The 13443-nt window shown below is 45.2% G+C and overlaps 1 protein-coding gene across 1 annotated transcript in view; it reads left to right on the top strand.

Moving 5' to 3' along the window:
- The window catches only part of LOC143185869 (homeobox protein aristaless), a 53731-nt gene extending 40613 nt beyond the window's left edge, over window positions 1-13118 (top strand). The window contains exons 3-5 of the mRNA XM_076389160.1: window positions 1714-2056; window positions 8388-8433; window positions 11621-13118. Coding sequence (XP_076245275.1) covers window positions 1714-2056; window positions 8388-8433; window positions 11621-12214 — 983 coding nt within the window. The 3' untranslated portion in view covers window positions 12215-13118. The remainder of the gene's footprint in view (window positions 1-1713; window positions 2057-8387; window positions 8434-11620) is intronic.
- The last annotated feature ends 325 nt before the right edge of the window (window positions 13119-13443 follow it).

Below are 13443 nucleotides of genomic sequence, written 5' to 3'. Positions count from 1 at the left end.
GACAAGAGAATTTTAGTTGCAGCGTACCTTACGTCTACTTGGCGATTAGAATGCGTCCATGAGAAACGCAAGCGACCTCAATGAATCAGCTAATTAGTTTATTACGTCGTGCTAATTTGTATAACCATAAATCGCGATTGTAGATACCTAGAGCGTGTAATGTAGCAAGCCAACAGAAGTATGTGTGAGCGCGGCGCGACGCGGCGCGGCGGCCTATCGCGGATACGTACAAGCACATAATACCGTGCAAATATGACAGAAATGACTAGCAGATTTTCAAGCCGCTCTCTCGGAAATCACTCCATCCAAAGCATCTAATCGAGCGTGACGCATCTAATCGGACATTCACGATACACTACAGCAGAGCATGGAACGAGTAGAGAAGAAATAAATTAGCATCGTAAATTCTTTCCATACCGACGATGAATTAGCGACGAGTCAATTAACGCGATTGCCAATCGATTCGATCGTCGACTCGCGATCACCGGTTCATTCTGGCTCGATTTGCGCTCGAAAATCTGGAATTAACTTCGAAACGTATGGAACGAGTCGAAAACGGGGAACGGCAGAGCTCCGAAAAAAGAGGTTCGGGGGCTGAAGCTCGAGCCGCAGGCTGAATTCTACGCCGACCACGAACAGTCGCTTCCTCCTGCCGTGAAATTACAGTGTTTACGCGAATTAGATTTCGGTTTCGGTAATTTTCAGTTAATAACGAAGCGAACTGACCAACCAACGAACGAGCATTAAGTGCGGCTTCGAACCCATTAATGCTATTATAATGTAAAAGGCTACCTATGCACGTTCGTCTCGTCTCGTCTCGTCTCTTGCTCTCCTTCATCCTCGCCTCAACAGATGCGCGAATGCTGCTACGCTTAGACGATCTTTCGTAGCAAAACTTATTACCGCTAAATCGGATCGATTAAAAACCGCCTACGCCAGCTATTTTTGCTTTTTGCTATTCTCTGTCCCCTCGTTGAGGTTCAACGAATTTCAACTCGCCGTACTCTTCTTTCTCGATGTATCAGAATAATCGTTTGCTTGGGCTGGCCCTGTCACGAAGTTTCGGCTTCCTAGCAGCCCATTCGCGAGGGATCGGATTTCGATAACGACGAATTAAAGGACAAACGGTCTTGGCGAAATTCATTAAGGAGACGTTAAACCGGTTCGAACGCTGAAACGCCTTTGCAAATTGCGGACGCGAATTATCAGTAGCAACTTGTAAGCACGAGGTTGGATCCTTCGACTGGTATGTCGAGGTATCGATCGCGCGTGAAAATGATTCTGGTCGTTACAAGCGAATCGAACGCCGTTACATGATCACTCACAGCGTCGAACGTGCTGAAGTGTGGGCTTGTAGAGATCATTAATGCGGCAAGGTCGGTGAAAGGAAAGATAGCTCTGTCCTCGTCTGTTCTCGTGTCCCTGTGTCGCTGTCTCTACGCGGCTGCGTGCTCCTATATACAACTTGATTCAAAAATACGCCTACAATCTCGAGAGATACCGAACACTGGTCAAGATCAATAATTCATCGATTCTAGGATCTTACTTTTCAGCTTTGCGTGCCTTTCTAATTACAATTTCAAATTGATCCTCAATTTTTTCAACATACCTTGCATCGAGGATACCTTCTTTCGAACGAATTACGATATTAGTTTGAAATGAAATAAAACGCCATCTTTCTGATCGCAGATCAGTCGCTGCGAGGAGGCGGAGGTGGCGGCGAGCAAGCTGTCCCGCAGACGAGTCCTGCGAGCAGTACCAGCAGCTCGAGCCAGGTGAATCAGGTGAGCCAACAGCTGCACCAGCAATCGGTGCCGCCACCTACAACGACGACACCTCAATCCACTCAAATGGGAATCTCTACGGAGGAGGTGAGGCCCGAAGAGGAGAGCAACCACCCTAGAGCAGCGCCGACCAGCCCTGAAAGCGAAGCCGAGGTCGACGACTTTGCTCCGAAAAGGAAGCAGCGCAGATACAGGACTACCTTTACCAGCTTCCAACTAGAGGAACTCGAGAAAGCTTTCTCGCGAACTCATTATCCCGACGTGTTTACCAGGTACGTCTAGTGAAATCCATGCTCGCTGCTTCTCCTTGCATTTGTCGCAATCCGAGCAGTAGACTGACTCCCATCTAGAGAGTTTACTATATTCTAGAAACCCTACCACGATATTTAAAGATATGAAACCTAACCCAAACCAATCAATCTTTTTTTTCGAATCGTCCTTTCTTGGCAAGAGTTTATGGTGCGTCTGCAGTGCGGCTGATAGGTAACTCTCGTGTACCTCCCGCAGGTTTAGACGATGGAATAGGTGTCCAGTCGCGTTTGTCAGGTTCCAGACTTCCCGTGTAACGGGATTAAGATACTGCAGGAATTTGCAGTGCCAGCTCTTTAGCTTCTGCCGAACCCAAATACATATTTCCGTCTGCAGATTTTTCAAAGGTCCTCAAGCGAAACGGTGACCGTCGAATGTTTCTTTTTCCCTTCTGAAATTCGTCTTTTAGCAAATTTCTTGTTGGAACGGATTTACGATCCGATACACAGGTAGTCCTTGAACATAGTCATAAAATGAAACCTGTTCGTTTTGGTACGATGTTAACTTCCCGGAAGGTCTGACAACCTATTGTTAATAAAATAGCCTTTCTCGGTTCTGGATTGAGTAGACAGATATGTTTAATTAATAAAAATATGAAAAAAGTATAAGAGGAAAGAGGAGACTAAAGAGGAAGCTGCGGGATCTCTCGATTGGAAGACGGTACATGTATCCCGGCTTTCCATCGACTATCAAGTTTTTCGCGTGGCGCAGGATGATCGCATGCAAATTCTCTTCCGTGGCGTCAAAACGATGGTTTTGCGTTATTAAATTCCCAGCCGTTGGATACACTCGCGCACGGTAACGTGCCGGCAACGGGGTGTAGCGCAATCTATCTGAGCAGCTTTTTCTTTCGTCTCCTTCTTTTTCCCTTTTGGCTTCTTTCGTGCCATGGAACACCCGGTAGGTAACTAATAGCAGTGTAATCGCTCGTAATAGGTCCGGTCCTGCAGCCACGCTATGGGTTCTCGTAATTAACTAACGCGAAGGGGATACATATGCAGAAGAACGAAGCGACCTTTGCTACAGTATAGGATTGATAGCATCGAACGTGTGACAAAAGTTCAATACAAACTTGTAGCGTAAACTACGAGCTAAAAAATCATCCCAGCAACTAAATATCCGAATGTCCGCATAGGACAGGAATACTTGGAGTAAAAATTTCAAGGGCTATCTTGGCCTATGGTCGCACCGGACGGACGAGTGGCTCCGCCTTATCGAAAAATTCGAAGTCGAAACTGGCGTTTCGAGATAAAGCCTAATGTCCATGGCATTCCGTAAACGTGAATGTCGTTACTGCCTGTCTGTCTGCCTGTCTGTCTGTCTGTCTCTGCACAACGATCCTGTCGACTCTTACTTCCTTCGGAAGGCGAGTAGCTGCAGAGTTAATTTTGCAATTTCCAAGGCGAAGCGAACACCTCTTGAAATAGATCGCGTTTCGATAAAGAGATTGACCGATTTTTGCTAGTAATTACGGCGTAATCTATCGTTTCCTTATTGGGGATCATTTCCTCTGGCCGTCGATTCGCCCCGATACCTTTTTGCCGTTTTCATATAAATTAATCCCCTCGCCGTTCCTTCGCTTCTTGCTCCTTCTTTGCCGAGCACCGAGTTGCAGTATTAATTTCACACTAATTGGATTTTATGGTCGTTTAGGTTTATTGACTAGCTAACCAAGTGGAGGTAAACCTCGTTCGAATCCGATGCATATTCATTAGTCGCTCTTTTACGGAGAAACGCGTGCGATTGGTTTCGTCCAAGTGTGTTTCATTTGCGACGCTAGCAAAATTATTAGTGCACGTGAAAATCGAAAGAATCTGACAGCCAGCATATCCGTCGAATTTCCCGAACGGGCGGGTACCAAAGAAATCTGTTCGATAAAATACCTTCCAAGTACGTAGAGGATGTAGTAAGCCTTCAAACACAGCCACTTACTTTTACGAGCTCTTAAGATCTAATTTAGATTAGAATCGCGTGGCTTGAGCTACCGTGCCTTAGCTAATCATTCGACCCAACTCCTACCAGCTTCGATACCATGTTATTGGTTTTTATTACTTTTTATTCTTGCCCCTCCTCTTCTCGCTGGTCCCTTTATCGCAACAGATTTTGGAAGAGGAGGACCTCTTCGAGAGATTTCACTTGTACACAATTTATCGTTCGCTCAAAATGTGTTTCGAGAGATCCACCTGTTTCAAAGGACAGAACACGCTTCTCGGTAAATCATTCTGAAGAATACCTTTATATCCGTGGGGTGGGTCGGTGGTGAGTTTAATAAGGATGATTGTTTCCAGTGATCCGTGGAACGGAACCAGTTCCATCCAGCTCTGGATACCTTCTCTCGCTCTTGTCCTTCTCCTGATCCCTGACTCCTCTCTCCCTGCCTCTCAACCGCTTCTATCCTCTGCCCCGACCTGTGTAACTTCTCCTGTCATTAATCGACCGACGAGTCATGCTCCCGATTAGAAACGCCGCCGCCGCCGCCGCCGCCGCCGCCGCCGCCGCCAGCTCCTCTGATCCGTTATTCGTTTCTTAACAAATGAGATTAGTAGCTTCACGACCGCTAATTAGAACAACCGTCGGAAATCTCTGCCGCCGGAAGCATCCCTAATTTTTGCTCTGTCTTCTCTTCGGTCTCTTTCTTGCTTTCACCATCCGATCTTTTATGGTTGATATTGCCCAAGGCTTTTGTGATGCTCCTTCGCAATGTTCTTTCGAAATAGTATTTCATCTAACGCTTTTTATAGATTTCGAAAACATTTTCTACTGAAATCTTGATACCAAAGTCGCAGGACGTCGACTCGACTTCTGTCGCGTTAACAGCGGGGCCAGATGTTTTATCCGAGGATAAAACGCATGGAGGAGCTAAGATGGCAAGAGGAAACGAAACGTCCATCCTGACGGGGAGCCCAGTTGAACCGACGACAGTGTAGCTAATCTGTAATTGCCGTTCCATGGCGGACGCGTGTTAGGCGCAAATTACGCACAAGTTTCGCACGCATCACGTACCTGGCTACCGACTTCGCTTTCGTCTCGGCGTGAATCACAGTTTCGAGGATACAAGAGACACGCTTTAACTTCGTAACGGCGCGTTTCCGTTATTACGATTACTACAAATTAATTTCCGCCCGAAAGTTTTCCCGAGGAAAGCATCTTAGCATCGAAACCGTAGGTAATGCCGTGTCATTCCTTCGGTAATTGCCGTTTCGAACGCAACATTCTAGCGGCAGTCTCGAGACGTATGATTTATACCGAGATTAATGGCAAATTCCAAGGGTTGTTCGTTGACCAACCCGATCGTTAGAGCGGAGATGGATTGCATCGCATTATACACGGATATTACCTCGTAGCTACCAGCTTTTCTATCCTCTTGCTCGTCATAGATATCTGGCACACTATGCGCGCGCCTTCTCTCGGAGGGGACGATGCGAAATCGCTGACCGATTTCAACAGATATACGTGTCTCGGCAATTGGAAAACCTTGCGATCTCCAACTTTTCTTTCTATCGCTACTTCGAATAATCTAGAACGACGCGTACAACGCGTATTCAACTGTATGCAGAAGCGAGAGAGCACAGACGAAGGTGAAAAAACTGTTGAGCCTGTGAAGCGAATAGACGAAAGCAATTGCGCGGGTTACCGTGGTGATATCAGTGATATGGAATGTAAAAAAGGAGGATTGCTTGAGTTTCCACGAAAGAAACGAGCGAGTGGCCGAACCCAGCTGACAACGATTCCGAGCGTGTTAAACAATAATAATTAAAGTTGCGCCACAAGGGACAATCACGGACTCGGCAGCGTTCTGCGACTGCCTCGGTCCGACCTCCGAGGTTAATTAGATAATGTAATTGTCCAGTAATTACTCGAATTACCCGCGCGCCAAGCCTCTCTTGCCTACACCATCACACCACACGGTACCGCACACGCCACTTGCGATACTCGCCCGCCCTCCTCTTTTTTTCTCGCTTCCTCTCGGTCGCGCAAACCACCTGTTATTTTCCTCGTCGCTCAATCGTACGTGATTTATGCAAACGTCGAGACACGGACGAGGCCAGCAACGCGATACGCGAAAACGAGCGGCGCGTTAAACGAGAAAATACAGAATTAGACGTTACACGATTGACTCGTTAAACCCGAGATAATGTAATAAACGTTCCGCGCCTAGTATCGTGGGAGCCTTTTGCACAACGTGTAAGAATGTATTTCTTCTGGCGATGTTTACTCGCTAGCCGCCCTAGGATACAGGAAAACTTAACGAAGCGAAACAGGAAACGTGACGTGAACGGGCAACGTGAGAATTGCGGGACAGCATGTACAGAAAAATGTGTAAATGAAATGACAGAGAAGATAGGGGAAGTGAGGGAAGAAGAAAAAGAAGGGAAAGAAAGGAAAGTAAGAAAAATGGCAAAAAAGCGTAATCTATTTAGCGGCCTGATTGAAATTAAACGAGCTGGCATTCTATCGCGTGCGATTACGAAACTGTGAATCGGTTCCGACGCTGATTACAGCCAGTCGGTGTTGCGGCAATGGCACCTCGAATCAGTAGGAAACGGGATCATTTCACTTCCTTTCTTACAAGCACACGCTGGCATCTTGTTCGCACGATCAGCAGCACTTTTTCACGCGAGTCCTAGCCTGAACAAAGGAAACGAACATTTACGCGATACAAATGTGTCTGACGTCATCGCGGCTTTAAGATCGGAGATGGGCGAGCTCGAGAAAAAAATTGCTGCTGCGATAAGTTGCGTCGGAGCGTCGTGAAAGAAGTTGGACAAGGTTCCCCGTGAAGCCCGTTAAGTCGAACGTACGACTAATCCGTCGGTGTAAGTACGTGGTCGTTAGTATGTCGACAAATACATAGCACATTTCCCATGGCAAGGACATGCAAAAGTATGTGAGGAGAGATACGCAATAATAACGATACGCGAGAATCGAGGGTAACCAAGTCGCAGTGAACGGCGGGTGTAATTAGGAGCGGGTACCGTCTAACCGCGAAATTTCGTGATCTTATTAAATCCAGAAGGACGCTCGCAAATACGCGAGAGAAAAAGGGAAAGGCTGCGTTCTTATTGTTCGCAAGCTAGATTGCCCTCGCTCGGTTTACTCCACTTCGATCGTGGATTTCGCGCGGGACATCAATCGCGAATTCAAATGTAGACGACAGACAAAATGTTTAATCCAAAAACAAGACGTTACTGAACAGACGAAAAAGGGACCCGTTTATGTTATTCAGGTGAAATGAAAAGGAGCCATGATAACAGAGACACGAATGCGTAAATCGGCACAGTCAATTTTCGAACCCGATGCAAAGTCCCTGTAATTTTGAGCGAGCGCTCGCTCGATTGCAGCTCGAGTACTCAAATGCGTCTAAGCACGAGAGATCGGAGGAATGCTAAGGAATGTGCTTCGCAATATAATCACCGAGATTTCCTTGCGATTTCGTGGAACATCTGGACAATTTGCGTGCGAGATGAGAAGCCCTAGAGGCGTTTTATTCAGAGACAGTGCGACGAATTCACATTTTCGTCAAATGTCGATCGATTCTTCTGAAGCCGTGGAAATGAGAGAAATCGAGAAAGGAAAGACACTTCAAAACCTTGTTTTCTCGATTTTCCCCGTTTAATCGTATATGAGTATTCAAGGAATCGTCAGGGAGGAGCAAAAAATGGCAATCGCAAAAGAAAAAGAACCACGTCTAGCTAATTTCAAAGCGGAAATGTTAACTATGTAATTGCGTAAGATGCGGTGATTTTAACTTCGTGACTAATTATCGTTCAATTTGATATAAATAATCGTATTCGCAATATCCCTGAGGAACGTGGTCACACACGTGTGCGCTTCTTATTACGTATGTAAAAGCGAGATATCATCTACTCGTACACGAGCAAAGAGCCATGAAAATGCTGGCTACATTCTATCTCACCCGTCACACCAGCTTACAACACCGGCAATTGAATTGAAAATCGCGCGTGTCAGCTGACATAATGCAATTAACGCAATTAATTTATGTCTTATGAATGCGCGATCGAATATTCTATGACACGGTTACAAACCTAATTAGCTTTACAGGCCTACAATTATTCGCGTCGCAAACGTTACTGAGTGTTTCTTTAATCGTTCCTAACTTGTTTTTCTCACGCATTTAAATGCGAGATATGTAAACCTGTCGATGTAAATCATTTGACTGAAAATGTTCGCTTTAATTATCAACATAACTACCGGATCTTTGTATATTAAAATTGTATGCAAAGTATACTCGCAATTCTCGTATCTAATTCCTATGTATCGTTTCTTTTTCAGGGAAGAACTCGCAATGAAGATCGGTCTCACAGAAGCACGAATACAGGTGAGACAAATAATTCAATTAATCGTTTACTCACTGAATTGGCCATATCTTCCCGTGATCCTCAAAAACGCCATGACTTTCCTCATCTTCGCTTCTTCGTCGACCGGTCTCTAATCTTTCACTTCGTACGCAACACTTCACCATCTGAATGTCGAGATGAATATTCACTCCCTATGTCTGATCACTTAATCCTTCTTCAAAGGAATTTTGCACTGCAATTATACACACGCAACCACAAATAGAATCCGCGACACGGATGAAGAACTGATGAGTTTATATCATTCCACGACCTTACTCGCGTCACCACCAAATTGCTACTAAAAGGACGTCGCGTCTTCGACTTCGAAGTCGAAGAGGATTAACATGACCGAAAAAAGGTTCATCAGCCGTTTACGGTTTCTACACGGTCAATATCTTTTCAGACCTCTGTTTACATTCGTCAGGGTACGCTCAAGTATGAAATCGTCAAGTCACTATACACGTAGATATTCCATAGAATTCGTATCTTTTTGTGGGCCCAATTTTCAATCAGGGAAAATTGCAAAACGTGATTACATTTTTTTTGGACGAACAGCTCATTTATATTGTAGGTATAATATACCAAAGGCAAAAAATAGTACCAAGTAAAAAGTCAGAGCAAGTATTTCTGCGCAGTGGAATTAACTAAGTGTACAAACAGCTGGTTAATTAGCTCGATTAGTTGAACTTATTCCCAGTATTTACTGATTCTAAACGATTCAGGTACTCAATCTCCTCTTACTTGACAACCTTCTCTTTTCGCTGTATGCATCTATCCCCTTGAATTAATCGCGTATTCGCGCGTATCTTTCTCGCGTCACTAATGCGTTCACACTCTCTACTTTTCATTATACTTGCAAATCCATCAGTATCAGCTACAAATCTACGATTTATTCAACTTTAAAGATATTATACGAGCACACGCTATGAGAATCACTGTTTAAGTGAATGACACGATACCCTGGTTCCGCAGCCCCGTGAATCATTTTCGGAAATTCCTGAACACGAAACAAGCAGACGTACCTTTTGAGATATCCACGCAACCTTCGTAAAAATGTATTTCTGTTCGAAACGCGTAAATTGCCCCACGGCTATAACGCTCGATGTAACTAGTGTTCAACAAAATCGTTCGTAGAATCGTTTCGCTATTCCTTACTGTACGTCGTTTCTCGTAATGTGGTAAGAAAAGGTCACGTCTTTTCACTCATTTCGAATTACCAATGGACGTTTTGTATTAGTAGAATAAAAGTCTACCTAGTTCGGTGAACATCAGGGTATGGTATTAATTTCTGATCAAATGTAAAATACGATTATTTAAAAAACATTTGTTTGAGGAAGTACGCTCAGTATCTGTCTGTGGCGAAACCACATGAAAGAAGAAGGATCGATGAAAAAGAGGAAAGACAGAGCGACAAAGACGGTGAGCAAGCGGCGTTCGCGTAATTAATGCGGCACGATTAAGCACGAAACGACTAGGTTCCGGCGGCGGATAGTGGTTGCGTTTTGTTTTAAAAGCCGCAAGTCGGATGTTTAGCTCCCTGCTGGGGGCAATCCTGCTCACTGTGGGGGGTCCTGGCACCCGACCCCCCACACCCCTCCGCTTTTTAACTGCCTATACGCATGGCGACGACTTTGCATGTTCCAGCGCGCGTCTGTCCGATCGTTCGATCCACCCGCGGAACACACGCGTTTCGATCTCCTTTCTACTGCAATCCTTCCTTTCGTTTTTCGGGGCCAACTGATTGGGAGAACGAAAAAACGATACCACGCCGTTGCGCAATCATCCAACCGATTTCTTATCCTGTTTCCTCGTTTCGCGATTAATCGAGAATCAAATTCGGAGTCACACTCTGTCGACCGAACACCGAGACAAGTATTCAAATATGTTCTTCGTTTAGATTTTTCTCCAGAAAAGTTACAGGCTCTTGAAAAATGCAGAACACGAGTAATTTTAGTGACGTCTTCAAAATTACTACTTGTATCTCGCAGTATACCGTTTAATTTTCTAATTTGCATATGGCATACATATATCGTCTTCCTTGATATCTCACTGTTATTCGAATAAACAAATGAAATCAATAGCGTTGTCATCGACTCTGGCAATCTTTCGGAAACAACAGATGTTCACGAGAAAGCCTCTGGTTGTTGAGTGACTCGACGCGGTCTCGACATTGCCTTTTGTCACGGCAGATATAAAAGACATTCGTTCAAGTGGAACCATTTGTCTTAGTTCAGTACAACTTCTCGTAGATGCAATCGTTTGTATTCAAACTCTGACACGAAATCAACCTAGAAGTCGAACAAGAGACTCCGGAATGAAACTCCTTTAAGGAAACGAAGGGAAAAAGGACAAAATAAGGGAACGAGATAGCGAACAGGCAGAAAGGAAGAGGGAGAAGAGGTTCCGTTGAACTGATTAGAGCTTGGGTCTTCGAGGAACCTTCGCGATGGAATGTGCTGGAACAGTCGACACATCACGAACGACGTTTCTTTTATTCGCGATCGTACAACAACAGTAAAAACTTTTCTTTCTCCTACTTCTACCGAATTCAAGCTTAATAGACAGACAGTCTTGCTTTTTCTGCGGCAGCAAAAAGTTGTTTCTTCCCATTCGTGAATTTCATCAATGTATCTACTCTCTGAGAAGTGAAAGTAGGCGAAGAAAAATACAAGGTAACGGTTTCACGATGATCAATATTTCGTTAATTTTCGAGGAGACATACGCAAGGGTCAGGTAGTTAGCCAAAGAAAGACTAGCCAGAAACGAAAGAGAAAGGAGCGAAGAAGCAAAGATCGCAGTCCCTTGCAGGTTTCCTTCCAACCTCGACAATAATGATACACCGCGAGTTTCCTGAAAAAGGCAGAATGCGTCACGTTAACCATAATTCGCACTTCCATGGTTCCCCAAGAACTTCTAGCGAACGAAGTACTATTTGCTTGCGAAGTCGCAACTGAAAGAATAGCTTTCCTAAAACCATATTTAAAACCGATCCCTGCTTCTTCGATGCACTTTGTATGTATGAAAAAAATTGAAAAACAGACGCGTAGTTATATAGGATTTCGTTTACGATATCATTTATCATACTTCCCCTAAAGATTTAGCAATATGTACGAAGATGGGTTGATTTTGACATTAGCGACGATTGAAGATAAGGATGTTTGGTTGCAGGTTTGGTTTCAGAATCGACGCGCAAAGTGGCGGAAGCAGGAGAAGGTTGGGCCCCAGGCACATCCGTACAATCCGTACTTGGGATCAGGTGCACCGCCACCATCGGCGGTCGTCGCGCCGACCTTGCCGAATCCTTTCGCTCACCTGGGCACGTTCGCCCTACGGAAACCCTTCGACGCGTTTCGTTACCCACCTTTAGGTCACGGACCGGTCCTTCCTGGTAGTTACACCGCTCATCCCTATCATCGTGCACCGCCACCTTTGCTACCACCTGGAATGCCTCTGCCCTACACGTCGGCTGCTTCCTTTCAAAGTCTGCTGGCAAACATCTCGGCGGCGCAAAGACCGAAGCTGGTGCGGAATTCGCCGCCGCCTCCACCGCCAGCGGCAGCCGCGCCCGCGATCAGCCTGGCACATCCTCCAGTTCCACCACCTCCGGCGGTCGCCAGTTCGCCTCAAGGTTCGCCCACCGGTAGCGTCGGATTGCCTGACATCGACAGACGGACCAACAGCATCGCCTCGCTCAGACTCAAGGCCAGGGAGTACGAGCTACACCTCGAGATGCTTCGCAAGAACGGGGACCTTATCAGCTGAAGAGATTCGATCGTAGAGGAATCTAGGTACGACCATCCCAACGCCGCGACCCTCTTCGCGTTGCTCGATCATGATCTCTTTCCATTTCATTGCCATACACTTTGGCCTGAATCGAGTTAACGAAGCTACGGGAAGAAAATCGCGGGAAAATAGAGAACTGACAGCACAAACTTCATTCTGCCCGATACATTGAAGTATCACTGTTTGGAAACATGCGGATTGTGATTTTTCGACTGTCCTCAAGAGTACCGACTCTGCCGTGTTCCGTTCTGTCTTCACTTTCGTATGTATCGTACAAGATACGAGCCAAAGAACTTCCACTCAAGTGGCCGGACATTCTGTACCGTTTTAACGCAGCGTGTACGCGATGGAAGGTTGATCGAAAGCTGTCCTTCTTCCTGTGATCACTCGTGCCTTTGTTACGCAAAATAATGTTAGGAACGTTCGCGCGATAGTTTCGAATTCCATATGAGCACGCCTGAAATTTATGGCGATAGTTTCGGAAACGATTCAATCGCCATTCCGAATTCTGTCTCGTATGAAATTTGAAAGCTCTCGTTTAAGTCTAGACAACACGCTTCGTAAGAAAGAGTTTTAACGATCTACTCGCAATGCGAAACTAACGATTCGGTCGTCGCATCTGCGTCGACAACACGGACGACCGTTTAGAAAACTTGATGCTCGAGTTTCTTAATGGTCGTTGGCATTGTCGCTGCTTTTTAACGCCGATTGCGACCAAATGAATCATCGACAAGCGACAGTTTTTATGACGTCGTTCCCGAAGAGAAGAACGATACACCTGTCCACGTACAAACGACTCTTTTTTTTCAACCTTCCCCTCAAAGGATACAGCATCGACTTTACGTTCGAAAGGTAACGGAAAAAATAAAAGAAAATTGCGTTATTTTCGTGTATAATACTGTATATAATTTACAGTAACGGTGAAGCGATCCATTGAATTCTATTTAGATAACACTTTCGGGAATGTCTTTCAAATCTACAGTTTCTCATCCATGAAGACTCACAGTCGAATCTCTACGAACGTATGGAGTTCTGCAACCATACTTCGTCAGAACTGTACGACTGTAATTTTCACGGAATTTCGAGTCTTTCCTGATGCGCGTGCGATAGATTTCAAAGACAATTCGCGAGACAATCTAGATCGTGATCGATCACCTCATGAACGAATCGGAAACTCGTTTATTTGCGATTCTAAAGTAACTTTTAAG

Source organism: Calliopsis andreniformis, chromosome 12 (assembly GCF_051401765.1).
Source record: "Calliopsis andreniformis isolate RMS-2024a chromosome 12, iyCalAndr_principal, whole genome shotgun sequence".
Lineage (NCBI taxonomy): Eukaryota > Metazoa > Arthropoda > Insecta > Hymenoptera > Andrenidae > Calliopsis > Calliopsis andreniformis.
This window is presented reverse-complemented; position numbering and strand designations above follow the sequence as displayed.